The sequence below is a fragment of the Lonchura striata genome, chromosome 1, assembly GCF_046129695.1.
Source record: "Lonchura striata isolate bLonStr1 chromosome 1, bLonStr1.mat, whole genome shotgun sequence".
NCBI lineage: Eukaryota > Metazoa > Chordata > Aves > Passeriformes > Estrildidae > Lonchura > Lonchura striata.
In genome coordinates, this window is record NC_134603.1 from 57,589,017 (window position 1) to 57,608,082 (window position 19,066).

General features: G+C 34.6%; 1 protein-coding gene across 3 annotated transcripts in view; it reads right to left on the reverse strand.

The window, feature by feature from the left end:
• The window catches only part of NETO1 (neuropilin and tolloid like 1), a 61,382-nt gene that overhangs the window by 21,130 nt on the left and 21,186 nt on the right, over nucleotides 1-19,066 (reverse strand). For 2 of the 3 annotated variants that reach the window (XM_021530867.3, XM_021530866.3), the window contains exons 5-6: nucleotides 6,489-6,530; nucleotides 6,248-6,375 (exon numbers count right to left, since the gene is read on the reverse strand). In XM_021530867.3, coding sequence (XP_021386542.1) covers nucleotides 6,248-6,375; nucleotides 6,489-6,530 — 170 coding nt within the window. Of the gene's footprint in view, nucleotides 1-6,247; nucleotides 6,407-6,488; nucleotides 6,531-19,066 lie in introns of those variants that run through there. The other variant, XM_021530868.3, reaches the window with a different exon arrangement.

Below are 19,066 nucleotides of genomic sequence, written 5' to 3' on the forward strand. Positions count from 1 at the left end.
GTCCCATTGTTCAGTGATCAGTTGCAGCTCCTGCTTTATATTCTACATCTTTTTCAGCTCTGTGTGATTAACAAAGTACTTTCAAGATGATACCTCCAGTATTTAGGCCTGGGAAACACAATTTTTTTAAAGCAGATTGTGCAGCACTAATTGAACTCCTTCAAGGCAACCAGATACCAAGTACACCAGCCTAAAAAGCATATTACCAATGAGTCTGGAATTTGTCATCTGGAATGGTCTATCCTCTTACTTGGATGCTAGTTTTTTGTTTTCAGTCAACATTACTTCAATGCTAAAGTGTTAACAATACATGATCTGTTTGGATTTTTGTTTGTTATTTAGGGAGATTATTCTACATTTTTGGTCCCTCTCTTACTAGTCTGAGACCATGTTGTGCAAACAGAGAGCTCCATACACCATATTTTCATCTGTTCTGGAGCATGGAGAATACTGTCTGTCAAAGATAATAATTTTATGTGGTACTTCTAAAATACTGTGATTCACAGCCAAGGCTCATGTATCAGAACACCATTTTTCTAGACAGGTGAAGCTCTTTGGATTTCCTTGCTTTGTCCTATTTGTTTCTCCAAACTTCTGTGACTATCCAATAGTTGACATTTACTCTGTCAAGTCATCCTTATTTTTTTCTAGTATAGTCCAAAAATGCTCACAAGTGAGCAACATTTACAACTCCTTGGTGCTATTCTGTTTTTAAACACTGGAAACTGGAGATCAAATCCTGATTCTGCTGTTCCCTTTGACAGAAATTTTATTGCTTTCTTTAATAGCTTTTAAAAATTACATTTCTTAATAGCTATTTGGTTTGAGGATTTTGATGTTCATTATATTTCTATATCTGAATGAAATAGATTCATGGTAACTTAAAAGTGGGGTTTTTGAAAGTGTTACTCTGGCATATGCATTGACATGCCTTCATAGCAGAGATTCTATATACATGATTCCAAACATGTCTTGCACCTTCATCTCAGAAAACTATTTCACATAAGGGATTTTAATAGTTTAATATAGGTAAATAATATTTTCTACTTGTTTAAACATAATTTATTCATCTTGTACTGACCATATATATATATGCTGGACTTTTAAAAATTCATAATATTATTTCACTTATCTGTATGTTAGTAAGCTTCAGAGCTTCTTCAGAGAAGGAAATCATCGGGAGCTTGCAAAAGTATCTCTGGCTGGTAAGTTATTCAGCCTTTAAATTTTATTTTTCTCCAACATTTCAAGAATCACCACTCAAAAGGTTCCTATTAAGTTTTAGTGCACTACTTAAAGCTTCTCTTCTACAACTGATTAAGAAGCCTCCAAAAATTAGTGTATCTTAGTCTGCCAGTGCCAACCGCTTATACTGTTTTTCTTAAAGATCTCATCTAAAAGCACGAATTTCCACTTCACATGGGAGAGCAGAAAATGTTTTGGTTTAGTCAGATCAGTTTAAATAGACTCACTCACAGCTCTGCAATTTTCTTCACCTCATGTTTTCACCTCCTGACTATCTAGGAAACGCACGTACAACAGCCCAGTCTCTCTCCAGACTGCACTCCCTATGAAGGCAGGCACCTGGCACCAGAGTCATCCCTGCATTTGATCAGGAGCGTGCCAGGCAGCAGTGCAAGTCCTCAGTAACCATACAAGTGTCTTGATCACACTGAGCCCCACTGCCCCACTCCCAGCCTCCTTCCTCACCACCCCAGACTGGTCCATTGCCAAACTGCTGGCCAGCTTGGGCTTGGGCCAGCCCCACTGCCTGGACAAGTCCAGCCACCAAGGCCAGGTCTGTCCCAGTCTCATTAGTCATATCCTGGCACTGTGGCCTCCGTCATCCCAGCCCCCTCCCATGTGCTGTGTATCCCCTTCCCACTGCTCCCCAGTGGTTCTGCTTGAAACAGATGCCACCACTCCCTGGCAGCTCAGGGTTAAGGATGATCCCATGATGTGTCAAATTTAGGTACTAATTAATTGACACTATATGTTTCTTTAATCTCTTATGTTATAACCTTTATCCAATATCCTGTTCAGGTTGAGCAAGAGAATTAGACATCACTTTGCATAACTACCTTGTAACTTCATTTTATTTCTCATGGTGCAAATAAAGAGGCTACTCCCACTATTCATTCGGTCTAAATATACTTATTGCTTATTCCTCCAGAACAGATTATTTCCACTGGACTACATTCAAATTAATTCCTCTTTTGATTCTGTTTTCTGAGGTGCCTGAGAACGTCTGATAATAAATGGTGTTTTTAACACCACTGCTTACTGATTTTTTCCCAACATAAGAATATCATATTTGTAAATATTTTATTACTCTTACTATCAAGTTCTGCTGTGTTATTTTTTCTACAGAGCCTCTCAAAGAACAAGCATGACAGAATGGTACTTTGCTGGGGAAGTTACCCACCAAAGAGAGCACAAACATGGTTTTGTCTTCCTGGGGGCTTTGTCAAACCATTCTGTCCCATCCAGCATAGAAAAATACTTGTTGAGATTATCTTCCAATATTTCACTGTTAACAGAAAGCAAGAAAACTATAATTCTATTCATTTTCTTACTTTCTATCCACTGCTTGCAACGAATGATGTCCCTGAAATTTTTCAAATCACTGTGCAACAAGCTTATACACGTCCTTCTTTGGGAAGGAAGTTCCCAAAGAAAGAAGTTCTTCTACACTGAAGAATTTTCAGATCAGGAAATTCCTCCAGAACTTTTTTGTTCTGGGTGAGTTGGCACTTTCAGTCAGCAGCTCTCTTCTTAATTTTCCATTCTTGCTCTGAATACTAATTGTGGCCACATGATGTGCAGAACCGCAGTGTTACTCCACTCAAAACTCACAGCTGTCTTACTCAGCAGGAACTGACTTTGAATGATTACAAGAACCACAGACTTTACAACTAGTCACTTTCACTATATAAGACTCTCACTCTGCATATAAGTTGTGTTCAGACTGCTTTCTTCACTTAGAGAATGTTTGGATTTGGCATGCATTTCAGATTTATTTTTCTCTGTGTGCGTGTCTGTGTCAGGGTGTGTGTGTATGTGATATAAGGTAAACAGTGATGGCTATCTTTTAAGTGTGTGCAACAAATTTTCTGCTCTCTGTCCCATTCCAGAACACTGAGCATAGAAGCATTAGACCCAGACTGTCAGTCTGAAGCTCAAGTTTAGAGTCCTTAAGTATACACTTCCTGGCTGATCTCATTGCTCATATATTGAGCTCAGACTTGGCTGGAATCTGGAATTGGAAACCAAGGGAAGGACTTGCATCTTGCTTCTGCAGACAGCTTAGACTGGATGAGCTTACGCCAAATGAAATTGCCAGCAACTCACATTCTGGCACAGTTTAATTAAGAAACTAAAGATTAAAAAATCCAACACAAATTCCCTCTGAGAAACTTGCCTTTTAGGCATAATTCCCAGTAACAAACTGTGCAGCCCAGGGTACAGGAACATGTGGGTTTAAAGATGTCTACTGAGTTCTCACTGTTCTTTGCAGGAGAGCTTGTTTTCATAGGTGCAAACTGACATAAATAAAAATGATGTCATTAAATAACTGCACTGAATATGTCATTAATTCAAGGTTAGATAGAGACAAAGGAATCTGACTATAAAAAATGGACAGTAGATTCTAGTTCAATTGAAGCGAATCCATAAACAATCTTATCATAAACCTTACTTCATACAAAGTTCTTAAAAATTTATCCACTTGTTCCTCCTTCCTTAATATCTGCATATTTTTCAACTTGTCCCAGTATGATGAAACCATGACTGTATGTGTATGTGTGTGTCTATGCATGTATATACTTGTCTGTGTGTACATAAATATATCTGTTTGAAAACCACACTCAAGATCAAATACTAAATTGGGCTTACCCCCCCAAAGATTGATCTAGGCATGAAAAATCTTTTTTTTTTTGCTTGTTGTGAAACCTTTCAACTCCACATTAAGAAACACTGATTTATATACTTTTATATTGCTCAGTCTCTCCACACAGGTAATTCTGTAAGATGGGAACAGCAGTATCCATCAAGAGATGACCCAGTTCAGCCTTCTACCTAAAGGTAGGATTATTAATGTTTTTCTCATTTTTCACAGGTTGTTATCTAACCTGCACTTTCAGACCACTAATAATGCCAGCTGAACCAATCAGCTCTCCCCGATGTTTGAATTTTTTTCCTTTGTATTTAGTCTGAAGCTTTCTTTTAGAGTATAGGACCCTGAGTAATCTTACAGACACAGGTACAACATTCCTTCTTCCTTCTAAGAGCCTGTTATTTTATTTTATTACTATCCTTCACAAAATCTTCTAGATGACATCAAATAACATTCAGTATTACTTCATTTTTCTAAAACTTTTTTGTTGCACTCCATTCCAGGTGCCCTTCAGCTAGGATATACTTTTTGGAATGCAGCACAACTAAATGCAGATATGGAAGTTTATGAAGAATTAATGAACTTTATATTTAGACCTCTACTAAGAGTGGTAGTTTAGCATTTTTCCGATACACAATGTATTTTCAGTTACATAAATACCTAATTTGGAGTTTTACATCAGAACTGAAGGATGGATAAATACTGCAGGTAGGTAAAATTATGATTTTTAGCAGGGCTTTGTATCATGTAGAACTTCAGAGTCAGGCCAAGTAAGAATATCACAATTACATTATATGATCAACCATAAACTTGAATTTAGACTATGAGGAAATGCTATTGTCTTAATTAACTGTGCTGATTCTAATAACAATTCTGTGTTTGTCTGTTTCATTTCTACTAATACCTAAATAGAATAGTTTAAATTTGAAGGAATGTATAAAGGCCAACTGGTCCAACTTCCTTGTTGTAAACAAGGATGTTTTCAACTAAATCCAGTTGCTCAGAGCCCTCAGGACACAACCGGTTTTCTGGGCTGGATGTGTACATTTCTGGGGCATGTTCAGCCTCTTATCCACCAGAATCCCCAAAACCTTATCAGCTGGGCTGCTCTCCATCTGAAGTTCATATTGATACTGCGATTTGTGCTGAATGAATATAAACTGCCTATAACATATGGAATAATCATTCATCAGTCCAATAATTTCATTTCACTACTTAGTGTAACAAAATGGGAAGCTCATCTACTTAATTGAAAACCTCTATCAATATTAATTTTATCCAAAAGTAAAAAAAAAAAAAGTTATAAGATGAAAGTATATTCTGGAAATCATTTATCTGTAGTCTTTGTGAGCCAGCTCTTTTCCTATACTTTTCCAATAGAAAAATGCTGATACTAATGACTTTTTCTCTTCTGAAAACCTTTCCTGAGGAGAACCCTTCAACATTCATCCATGTGTCATTCTGATGATGAAACAATTACATATTCAGTGCAGTCTTCTCACTGAGGTTATACAAAAAAAAGCCTTGATCAGTTTAAAGACAGCAGAGAGTAGTGCATATATAAATTCTACTTTCTAAAACCTTTCCTGTCCAATAAAGACAACTAGAAAAAGTATACTGTGGGGTGTCTTTTATACAGTGAATGGAAGTAGGTGGGAGGCATAAAGTTGTTTCTATTGCAAAGAGGGGAGAAGTGGTAGTGTAGCCAGCAACAATTAATGCATATCATAACTGATAAGTTATGGATAAGGGAGAAAATTAAGGGGAATCCAAGAAAAGTATTTTTTAATTCATTGCAGCCCTCTCATGTTTCTTACAAAACCCTGGCTTGCTGACTGTGGAGGAAAAGAAATGAGAATACTCTTTTTGTCTCTGTCTCTAAACCAAAGGAATTAAAGGCTTCATATGGAGGAACATTAATTTATTTTATGTCCATTTTCACAGTTCCCAGATGAGAAAAAAAGATGACCTCAGGGAGCCAGCAGCGCTCCCTTAGTTGTCGCTATGTTAGGTATTTAAACATATTGAAAATTTAAATTATAAGATTAATTCCAACTTTAAAGCACACATAGATCCTTTAAAAATATGAACAAAATTAAAGATGAATTTAAGAAAATTACTTATGGCACAAAATATACATTAGTACTGCCCAAATAATCATTTATGAAGAAAGGTGGTTATTTTGGCTGAGATGACAAATTACCCTTCCACAGCAGAAGGAAAAAAAATAGTTTACAGTTCAAGCTGTAAAGTTATTAAACAAGATCTGACTGTACTAAGAAATGCACAATATATTAGAAAAGGCAATTTCTTAAATTAAATGGCAAATCAGCAATTTAATGAAGGACTGACCTTGGATCGGGGTGGTGCTCGGATGTACCATTTACAGTCTACTGCTTCAGTTTCAGAAGCTTTTCCTTCTTTAACAATTTGTACAGATTCCACAATTCCTTCAGGTCCTCCCATCTCAAACTCACAAACTGAATAACAAAACACCAGAAAAAATGAAACCTGAACAGCAAACAAAAATGTTTTCTACAGCAGAGTATAATGGCCTTCAAGTTAGAAAAAAACCCAAAACCAACATACCAACCTGGCAATGGCTTCAAAACACCAAGGTCCTTAAAATCTGGATCTTAAAAATAGAGAAAGACAAAATTAGTTTCATTCAATATCTGAGATGTTATGTTACTATGCTCAAATTTTATAATACACTTGAGTTATATAATTATACATATACTTATTGGAAATGGGAACTATTTCAAAACTATGGCAACACAATAATTATTAATGCAGAAATGATTGATACCATCATACCAAGATTTTTTTTCTGTTATTAAATCCTGCTTTTCTCTGTCTCTCTCTTTCAGAAGGGTATAAAAATATTTCTGCATACATTAGCAGGGGAGAACATCACATAGCTAACCACATGACATTTTAATACCTCAGCATAGTGAAAGAAGATATATTTACAGATCCATTCAGAATCTTTTTGCTTATTTTGCATTTTTAAGAATAACACTCAACTTAACTGAAGAAATCTGAACTTAAATCTGTGTTTATGAATACTATGCCATCCCAACTGACCAAAAGGAGACGCTTTCTTTGTCAGAAGCATCCTTTTGGTCTTACTGGAAAAAAATACCATAGGAATTACTATTAGCAGCCATTGTACAAACATCATAATAACTCTAGTACATTGCTATTTTCCATCTGATAAACATGATTGTATTTACTGTCTGAGAGGGCTTGTATCATGCCTTTATAATCAGGTATAATACAAAGATGAAATAAGTTTGGTCTTAGACCTGTGCCTCAATGGGAAATCATCCATATGCAAATAATAATTTAACAAAATTTGGCTCAGGTTGCAGATACTGCCCAAAACCGGAAATATGGGAGGCTAAAACAATTCAAGAAGTGATTTCTTAGAATAGACTGGTCTTGTCTGGGAAATTATTATCACTTGCACTGTTTTTCTACCTAAAATGAATGTTGTGCGCTGTTTTTCTCATTTATGCATAAAACTGATTTTGTTTCAGAACTGGGTCAGTGTAGAAAGAACTATAAATAAATATTTAAAAAATGAAGAAGAGAAGCTTTGGAAGAAGGACATGCATCAAATGCAAAAAACTATACTCACAAGCAAGCCACAAAAACTGCCCTTTCCCTCTAGCCTTATTCAATTAAGAACAGTAAGAGTCATAACCAAATAATATAACAAAGTAGTCTAATGCTGTATAAGCAAGATCAGCCATTTTAATCTAAACAGTCAAAATGTGACTTCAAAACCTGCAGTTGTAAGATCACTTTTTAAATTACCCCTCTACAACCAGGCTGCTGTTCTTACCAAATGTCTTTTACAGTTGTACAACATAAACCATGAGTAAATACTTATGAACTTACAGGACTGCAAATACAGCTGAGTAGGCAATTAGTATTAATTGTTACACATTTTTATAGGTCAGTAGATAGACATTATTACCAACAACATTAAAGGTAATGAAATATTTCACCTAATGTACTTGGGATGCTGATATCCAGCTCTGAAAGTGAGACACTTAAAGGAAATCTGCTTTTACTTATGTTTCAAATTACCATCCCAATGGTATCTCATGTAACTATTGCATTTCTTCCTTTTACTGGGTTTGCAGGGATTACTCTGATTTACTGAAAACACTCCACCACATTAGTAAAGTACATAGGAGAAAAGAAAGCAAAACTGTCCTGCCAGAAATTTCCCCATATGAGAGTTTCCATATAAAGCAATGTTAGTAGCAAGAATGCAGACTGAAGTACAATCTAAACCATACAATTTGACTCACAAAACAACTCCGAAATTATGTTCTCATTTAACAATACAGTAACACTGGAACAACACATACAGAAATGCACAATTCATTAATATGGTAGACCTGCTCAGTCTTAAAAAATAACTTTTTGCACATTCTCAACATTTCAAGACTGAAAGAGAAATAAAATGTACATCTAAGGTGATAACCCTTCACCAAATATTGCCATTATACCAATACTACTATAATAAAAACAAAATCTCTAAATAAGGTATTATCACGCATGCGTAAAATTCACCCATGTTTGAGCATATTTAACAAGAAAATATTTGTTTTTTAGATAGTGTCCCATCAAATGGATTAGATTTTAGGAGCTCTTCAGTATGTAATTCAATCAAATTTTTATTCTCAGTCCAGCTGGGTCAAAACATTAATGTTATATTAACTGACTAGCTAGATCTTACAATAGACAAGTCAAAATCATGTTCCTGTGTGGAAAACATCCAAGATTGGAAAATTTTCTGTGAAAAATAAGATAGATCACCCATAAGTAAAGGAAAAAAAAAAAAACAGAGGCAAAATAGGAAGCAATATGGAGCTGCTAGTGACAATCCAACAGAGGGTCATGAAATTTTTAAGGGACATATGAGGAAAGGCTGATTGAGTTGGCATGGGTCAGTCTGGATAGGGAAGGGTCAGAGTTGATCCCATCAATGTGTACAAAAACCAAATGGAGGAGTGCAAAGAGAGTGAGGTCAGGCTCTTTTCAGTGGTATCCAGTAACAGAACAAGATGCAATGAGCACACATTGAATCATGGGAAGTTCCATCTGAATATCAGGAAACACTTCTCCAGTATGAGGTAGCTCAGAACTAGCAAGGGAACCAAGAGCTTGTGGAGTCTCTATCCTTGGAGATATTCAATAGCTGTCTAGACACGATCCTAGGAAAACAGCTTTAGGTGACCCTGCTTGAAAGGGGGTTGAACAGAGGTACCTTCTGAGACCAGCCATTTTCTGATCCTCTGATTTTGTAATAACTAAACAATAGAATTGGATAATAGTGAAATAGCCAATCAAAAGTCTAGACCTGTTATCTGAGGTAACAGCAGAAGTTAGACAAATCTCTATCACAATGCAGACTTGGTTTTGTGGAATTTGCTCTGAGTTGCAGGAACATATATATCCACCCTGGAGAAATATGAAGTACTTAGGCCTGGTTTCAAAAACCTCGATTAGGTCTTCATATGAGACACTAAAGATTTTAGATGCTAGCTTTGGAATCTATTTTTTCCATAGAAACCGTATTACATTTCTTTATTTTTCATTTCACCGTTCCTATGTGATAGGTCTGGCTCTTCTAAGTGGCTGGCAAACATGGAATTTAAGTAGAAAAATAGGAGGCCAATGGAAAGGAGTTAGGGCAACTAATTGCTCAAAAATCTTATGAAATTAAGAAAATTGTAAAGTTAGAAGGCATTGTACAACAACTGTACTAAGTCTTCAAAAAGTATGTAAATTACCTTCTTTACAAGTACACTGCAGCATCTTATGGAATTGCCCAACTGAGGTATAACCTCACAGAAACTTTTACCCACACATGTGTGCACGTACGCATGAAATGCCTCACTCTGTGTCACTTACACAGAAAGTGAAATTGTTTAAAATTATATTGCTTGAATAATTTCTGTAAGACACGGGAAAAATATATAAAGTTCAAACTAATTACTAGTAACATGATGTTCTTCTGGTAAGTATTATTGCAAATCAATTTTAAAAGATCATATGTTGAATTAAAAATTCCACACTTATATAAAGGTCATTCAACTTCTCTTCAAAGAGAGATGGCACAAGACTTTTTTTAAAAGTAATGTTGTAATACAGAAAAAGTTGAGTATTTTTACTCTTGAAGGCAAGAGGCAAAATTTGCAAGTAACACCTCTCACATTTGATTCATCTTTCCTTAGCTTTTCATATAAAATTCATCTGGGCACTTTCTTACCCAGCTAACTTCAAACCTGCTGCTTTCACTGATAATAGATATAAAAGATAGATAAAAAAATAATAAATATCTCACTCTGGAAGTCAAAAGTAATAAGTCAAAATTTTAATATCACTTTTAAAAAATGGAATATTGAGTTTGTGTTCCTGATAATATCTGGACTACAGTATACTTAATTACATATTTTTTTTTTTAATATCTGAAGTGCAATACATACAGTAAAGAACACGAGCAATTGCTGTAGAGTTAAAAGTCAAGAGGAAAGAAATGTGTAATACAAAATTCTGGTGCTGAATAACTTTTGAAGTATTTTTCTCTTTTCTTCCATAAATGAGATGTGGATTAATTATTTGAACTATCTGAATAAGCCATACACTACAAAGGGTTGAAGTTTAAAACCTAAGGGGGTTTTTACTGTTTGTGAATACAAAAACCTCTTTTTAATGGATACATACAGAAAGTAGTCACAACAGGTTGAAGCCATATTTCCTAATCAGAAGTAGGCAAGCAGTCCACTTTTATTCACTTATCAGATATAGCTGTAAATATAACTTTTCACTTCTCTGTCTTTGACTAGAAATAGATATTAAAGTCCTATCCATCAATATTTAAGTAATTTTAATGCATGCACATGCTTGTCTGTCAGATAACTTATTTATCTGTAAATTTACTAAGTCAGGTTCTTTTACAATGATTTCTGGGAGCCTAAACCAGCTTTGCCCTTTTGAGGGGTGAGGGATAGGTCTCTATAAAAGAAGAGCTTGCACAGCTCAAAACAGAAAAGCATGATTATTCTAAGGTTATTTTATGTCATTGCCTCATAGTATATTATGATAGAGCAAAAGTATTGGAAGAAGATGTCGAAAAGATTTTAAAAGCATAAAAGTCTTCTCAAAGAATCCCTAATATAATTCTAAAATAGAAGAACATTTCAGTATATAAACATTTTTTGTGTGGTGTTCAAAGGAAACTTTGCTATTCTGCTGGGAGAGTAGAGAAAAAGTAATAAGAAAAACAATATGAAGTGAAATCTCTATGCAAAACCCGATAATTATTTCTTATTAGCCTAAAATAAAATTTGTTTTGATGGCTCTTGTCATATTTGTAGTCTTCTTGAAACTTCCATATGTGTCTATATTTGTAATAATGATATCAAAAGATGTTCAAAGAAACCTATAATTTGCTAGACCCTGTAGTAAGTTCTGTAATAATTATAGTTGGTTATATGTGCTGTATTTGCTCTTTATTTTCTATGTTTTCTTTTTAAGGACAATATTGTGATCAATTGCAGCTCTTTTGAAGATTACATATTTGTAGCCTAAAATAATGCTTCTCAAATTTTTCACTTCTTAACTTCATAGTCATGAAAGAACTCAAACCTGATAAGTACAAATGTAGCAGTGAATATGAATCCTGTTATTTCACCTTGAACACAAGCTATTACCCAAAAGTTTGATTTATACAATACCTTCTTTCTTCTTTAGTTTTTTTTTTTGTTTGTCACTTTATGACTCTCTGTTCATGCTTACAAAGTATCTGTTTAGTGTTATTAGTATATATAGTTATTTGTAAACTAATTATATTGCTATGATGAGCTCAGTAAAATGAGATATACTGCAACTGTTAGCAATAGTTGGACATTTGTATGCCACAATTAGGTCTTTCTTTATTTTGTCAAAATCTTTTTAGAAATTACAAAGACAACATCAGGAAAAAAAAGAACAAAAAATGAAAAACAAAATCCATGTCTTTGCATACCTTCTTGCTAAGACTGGTCAAACTGAGCAAATAAGAAGCACCTGAATAAATTCCACTGCAATAGATCACATGATAACAGAAGTTGCAGTTAAATTTCTATTTTCATGCACACAATGACAGGCTTTGAGATTTTAGCCTGCTTGTCTTTGTTGTCTATTCTGCAAACCCTTTAAAAACTAGGGCCTTTCTCCGATGTAAATTTTGTTATGGATGGGAGCCATGTCAGAAAGCAAAACGTTGCATGAGATTCTGGGTCTGATCCTCAAAGGCTGTTTCAACCCCTTGATATGTGCTCCTAAATCCCAGAGCTGAGAAGTGCTTTTGGAAAAGTGGCCGAGTGGCAAAGGAGAGCAAGAATGGGCAACAATGTGATACTCAAGCTGATGAGTGGAAAGAGGAAGTCCTGGAGCCTTGCTATGTGTGGGATCATTTTTATTATGTCAAATATTTACACTAGCAGCTGAGCACTCCAATTAGGAAATATATTCCCTTTATGCAGCACACTGGGTGGAAATGCAGGGAAAAAATGATCCCATGATGAATATTTCAAGGGCTACATATACCTTCACCTACTGGCTGCCTGAAAATATTGAAACAAGACTGAATGAGCTCAGGAGTCCACTTTATCTGAGTAACACAGCCTTGCTGTGACAGTGCAGCTGACTTGACCACCAGGACTGACTATCAGTCAAGGGCAGCACCTTGTCTGTGTCTCCCCAAGATAATATCCTGGAAGCTTCCTATAATTGACTAATCATCTCTGAACTGGACTATGAAGAAGGATGTGCAACGCTATGGTGCTTTTCCTGAATAATGTTAAATTCTAAGTATTCCTAGTCATGCAATTTCAGCAGGATGTTACTAAAGGCTCAGGATTTGTCTCATCCTTTTTTTTAATAGATGACTCCTAGCCCAGTCCAAGGAAATAACTCTTTAAGTTCATGTCAGAAGACCAGGAGGGGGAAATGAGACCAAAGATTTAGCCACAACTGAGTACCAGGCATTACTTCTGCAGATTGGACCTATTTACGCATTCCTATTTCTTGCTACCACTGAGTGGAGAATCTGCACATCCTTTTCAGGATATTTATCCTGTATCAGTCTGCTGGGCAGATTTTTCAGGACAGAAGGATCTTATGAGAATAACTTCGTGATTTAAAATAACCTTTGTTGTTTTCAAATGTTTTCTCCTAGTTTCACCTCTGAACATTTAACAGAATGAATGCATTCACTGTAGTGTTCTTTTGAATAGCTACATCTTATAGTTAACAGAATTACTACTTCTGCTGCTTAAAGTAGCACTGTATAACCTGTTGCTCACTGCACATTGTGGCACATTTTCAGTTAATAAAGAAATTCAACACAGCGTTTACACCTACTAATATTCCCCTGCTGTAGCTGGCCATGACAGTGGTGGCATCCTTTTGAAGATAACTGCCTCTCATATGAGAAACCCAAATATCTCCTGTAGTTTCCACGTGTGAATAACCCACTTGCCACTTTAACAAGCAAATTCTTCCACTGTCTCCAAATTTTTTTCCTGTTACAGACTAGCAAAACACCAGGTGGTCTTTTGCTAAAGCAAAGAATTGTGTCAGAGAGGACCAAAGGGAGGTGAATTTTGTTTGTAAAAGCAATTGCTTGCTTAATTGTGTGGCCATATATCAAGAGGCTGAAGAGACAAAATACTACAGAAAATAAGAATCTTAGAGTAGAAACAAATTAAATAGCCACAGACAGAAAAACATTAGTTTACTGTCCAACTGCTAGGTTTTTGAAAGCTGTTGGGTGAATCATATTCTACTACTCTCCTGTGACAAACTCATTGTATGATTCAAAAAGTCAATGTCACAGGATGTTTTTAAAATGTATTCTGTATCCAGGGTAGAAATCTTTAAGATCAAAGGGGAAAAATCTAGGTTTTCATCCCCACTGGAACCTGAAGGCTCTCTTTCTAAAGGAAAAAAAATAGGAAAAAAAAAATAGCATATATCAAAGAAAAAGTGAAATTCAGTTTTTAAACCCAGTTGTCACCTCTAATTTTAATTATGTATACACACACCACAGACACTTTCAGTGAGCAAGCAGGGGAATTAAAAAAGCCACACAGCTCAGTGAGTTGCCGAGAAAGGCATATTAGCACCAAGTCCCAAAAACAACTGTAGGAAAAATAAGTCTTCTGTCCTGTCCTTTCAGAATTCATAGCAGTATAAATTTCAGTGACACCAGATATTTCCTTTTTCTTCTGCTACTTTTAGTAGGTTTTCTGGCTAGAAACTCTCCATTCAGGGAACACTGAGCTGTTGACCTCAGCAGTTTACCCAAAAGTACAGAATAAGAAGATATGTTTTTAAGAACTTTAGCTGCAGAGTATATTGGGGAGTGTCTTTGGAGACATTCTAACACTTTTGCTTCTTCATCTTTTAAATACGTAGGGCAGCAGCTCTGTCTGAGGAAGTGTTTCAGAAAGAAAACAGCTCTGTTTTAAACTGTGAATTCCCTACGTAATTACCCACTTACATTACCCACAAACATCAGTTTTACATTTTATTATACAAGGTAACATTCAGATATTAAAAGGATATAAATAATACATCGGATGTAAGAAATAACAATTCCCCCTTTTTCAGTATTATGCAATTCAGCTTCCCCTGAGATTATGAGAGGAAAAAGTTAAGACAATTTTTGCTTAATCTAGACTTTAGAGCCAGGTTTTTTGCCTTACAGTTAATTTGCTTCCTGTTGGTTCCTGAGAGTGACATTCACTTTAACTTCATGAGAGTGACATTCAATTTTGCTCAAATTGATAATTTTTCTCCAATTTCATGCAATTAAAAGTGCCAGAGGAAGTACAAACCACACTTAATTCCTTATACTGACCTAGAGTAGATATAAACTGTTAGAAACAAGAGAGAGGTCAGCTGTGACTTCTATTATTTTGAAGAGAAAAGTCCTACTGTATGCTTTACTATGTAAACCAAACATAATTCATAGCAACTCTAGGCCCAAACTTTTCCATTGAAATTAATGACTAAAAATTTTTTCTCATAAACAACACTAGCATATGTTTTACTACATGCCTGTATGAAAAAATCAACATGAAAATAAATTCTAAACCAGGATAAACCATTGTCTTCAATCTTTTTTACTTTTTCTTTTAACAACATTCTTCTGGTGGATCTTCAGTCCTCTCTAAATAGCATTTATGCCACATGCTCTGTGTTCGCAAAATAACCTCAAAGTGGTTTGTCAAGAAAATCACAAGCAAGTGAGTCTGTGGGTAAGTGAAGATTTCAAACCAAGAATATGAGTAGTTACATTCATATCTATAAAACTCTTTTGCCTCTGACTTTTCCTTACCCCAGAAACTCCAGATTCTATCACAAAACAGTGATTATATTAAGTATAGATTAGTAAACTTTTAATCTATTATCATAACTTTAGATTTTAGGTTTAAAAATTATAGTTTACATGGAATTTAACTGATTTACATTTTTTGCCCCTCTGATCAATATTTACTGGTCTGAAGAAGTAATTTTCTTTTCACTGGATTTACTCACAATTTTAATACTGATTCTAAAATAAGCCAGTTTAGGCCCACAATCTGAGCTGAATTTAGCAATTGATTGAGTCCTACACTAGCTGACTGGTTCAGCCTAATACAGAGAATAAATAGTGATCTTCTGCATCACATTAATAAAAAAGACATTGTGATTCATTGAATCACAACTTAGAAAGGCAGTGTTCATAAGTCCTTATGTCTGCTTTATACAATACCCAATATTGCTCTGTAAGTGGCTGAAGAGACAGGGAAAAGAACAGCAAAGTGGGTACTGATTAGAGATTGTCTAGTTCTGCCATTGATGTGGTAATATTTAGGAGGAATGAGGTCTCAGGAGAGTTTTGACTTGCAGCAGAAGCCGGCCAAAGCATGATGGCCAGTCACAGCTCCCAGGATTGTTATGTAGGGGTCAGCCGCTTACCCAGCAAGTAGACAATAATTAAATTTCATTTGACCAGATCAAGGTTTTGACTGCCAAGCTGCAGGATTTTTTCCTAGCTTGATTTAAAAGAGTCATTTAAAGTTCTAGAGATAAAAAGAAAAAAAAAGAAAGTCAAATATAAATTAAACCTTTCATTTAAAAATACTTGGTAAATAATTGGTCTATACTTGAACTATCACTAATACGCAATATTCTAGAATACAAATAACTGTTTTATTGCTAAAAATTATTTGTGTGGAGGATGCACATAAAATTACAGAGATCCAAACTACCAAATCTGATTTTTAAAAGCCTAGGCCAGTATAAACTATTTTGTACAATTTCAGTATGAGATTCATAGTTAGTAGCAGTTAATAACCAACTGTATAAACCACATAATGAAATCAACTTTTAAGAATAAAATATTTTTAGGAAGTATTTTCTGCATTCTCTTTTAATATTAATTTTCACATAGACTTGAGAAATGAGCTACAGCAAAAGAAAAGGAAAAAAACCCAAAAGACAACAAGAGGAGTATAATACAATCTTTTGTTAACCCACATACTGCAACCAGCAGATTTGATAACATTGTCTCTTGAGCTTCAACTATCAGATAACATCTGGCAAATGATGTATGTAAGTCCTGTTACACAACATCTTCTGGCTTCTCAGTGTCATCTAGGGGACTGATATGTGACTAGAATAACACATTTCACACTGCCTGCTTCTGTCATGCTAGTACAAAATTTTAACCATGGATGTGTCACAAAAAACTACTTTATTAATTTATGAATTCTTAAAAAACATTTTGCAATTCCCTTTTTATCATCTTATTCATGACTCAAGAAAACTTTCTTAACAGAAATTGCTGGATATTACATAGACTTTCGATATCCAAGTATTCAAATGAAGTTTGTGCATCTCTAATTTAATAGCTCCAGTAATGACCTCTGAAGCAATATTTTTGAAATGTTGATCAAAAGTACTTGCTTATTTATTTTCACAAGTTTACAATGAATTTATTACTTTCAATGGCATCTTGAATTGTTTGGTAAATATCATAACTCTATATATTATAAAACAAAAATTAATTGGAAGTACATTTTATAATGTGTATTCCAGAACAATTTTTTCCTCATTGAAGTTAAAACCTCCTTTACAAACCTATTTGAGGAAACCACAATGTCAGGCATTCATCTCCCTAGTGAATTGCAGACTATGCTGTAGTCATGTAAGCAATGTGCATTTGAAATAATCAAGAAGAGTTTTCAGAGAAAGAACAATATAATTATTATTATACAATAATATAATTTTTATCTTTCAAAAAACTATCCACAAGTACTGCTCCATTTTTATTTTAAAAAAGACTCTTTGACAATGGATGCACAAACAAAAGTTGTAGTGGGAATGTGGTAAAAAATTCACTGGAAATTTATGTTTCAAATTTTAAATCCAAGGTGTGGAACCCGTACTCACTGCAAATGATTGCGGAACTTGTATCACTTCATTTTACAACTTGTAAATCTGACTGACCAACTGAATAAAACCAAAAAAGCTTATCTGAATTAATTATGTTCTAAGCAGAAGAAGATTGAAGAAATAATTTCATTTCAGACAATTCCAGGCTAACTTTTATAGGTATAAGGGTATCTAGAGGAAGAATGGCACAGGAAGACAGAAAAATCATTAATAATGTCTTTTTTAATAACAAAAAAAACTTCAGCTTACTGTAACAGAATATTAAAAAAAAATAAAAAGCTGAGAAAGTTGAATCTATTTAAGACTATATTAGTTTGTTACTGATCAAATCCTGAATTGATATAGATCAATCACATAATTTGTGTGAAGGTAAAAAACTAGTTTTAATTCATTAAAAGAGTTGAAGAAACAGTAGTTTTGCTCTCCAAAACTAAGAGATATTTATTTTTTCCTTAGTTCAATATCTAGAAAGGTAGAGCATAGTCTTTAAACATACTTATTTTTAAGTAAGAACCCAAGCCTAGAGATTGCCTGGATTTAGGCACATGCTTAGATGTAGGCTTCCTGAAATTCTTTGCTAAATTGAGACTAGATTTAGTGGCTTGTCAGTGCAGCATTTGAGTATAGTAAGCTTAAGCAACTGTTCTTTGGAATTATCCTTGGGCATATCAGAAAGTAATTTCAGAGATTTTTGATGGATTAGTGTTAAATTATAGTAGCTTGTATTTTTATTTGGCCTGGGGGCCTTTATGAAATGAACAGGTTTTGTAGAGAAAAAATCAGGACACCTAGCATTTGGATTTGTCACAATCAAAAAAAAAAAAAAGTCCAAATTGAAAATATGTATACATTGAACATAAATTGAACAAAAAAAATTACTTGTTGCTTTTCCCCAACAAAAGATTAAGTATATCTCTAACTAAGGTGAATTAATAGTATAAGGGAAAAAACCCTCATTGAATCTACTCAATATTCACAAATATTAAGCAACACCCACAATGAGCAGATGACTCTTGTATGAACCTAACTATATTGAAAATGGAACCCTTTTAAAATAGGATTTAAAAAACATTTAGCCTCTCTCTACCTCAATTTGTCATGATCATTTTTAGGACAGCACACCTTGTTGTACAGGTGTCATCAGTCAATGTTTTGAGAGGAAGTTTGCTTGTATCTCCTCAGTAAGATAAAAGTATAAGATAAAAGTATAAGATATAAATATATGGTGAATGGAAGTTGTCAGAAACTTGAGACAAGCTATCATTGTACAGAGAGAGAGAGACACAAAGTGTAAAAAAGGAAAAAAACAATCGGACTTAGTCAGGGTGTTCATAACTTTGATTCACAGTCTTGATTTTCCAGGAGTTTTGTGTCTAGCAACAGACATATTGACCAGATGTAAACATAGAGATGACACCTACTTTTCACAGAAATCATTGTACTATCTGTTTCTCACATGAAAAAGACTTTACATGATAGTATTTCCCTACCCCATGACAGCAGTATGATACTAAAGATTGCTGACTCTTCAGTATCTTAGTACATAGTAGGGGAAAAAGAGAAGATGGATCAAAGGCATAGATGCTCTAATGGGCAAGGTAGATTTATTTGCAAAATATTTAAAATATTTTAAACAATAAACAATATTTGTGTCAAAGT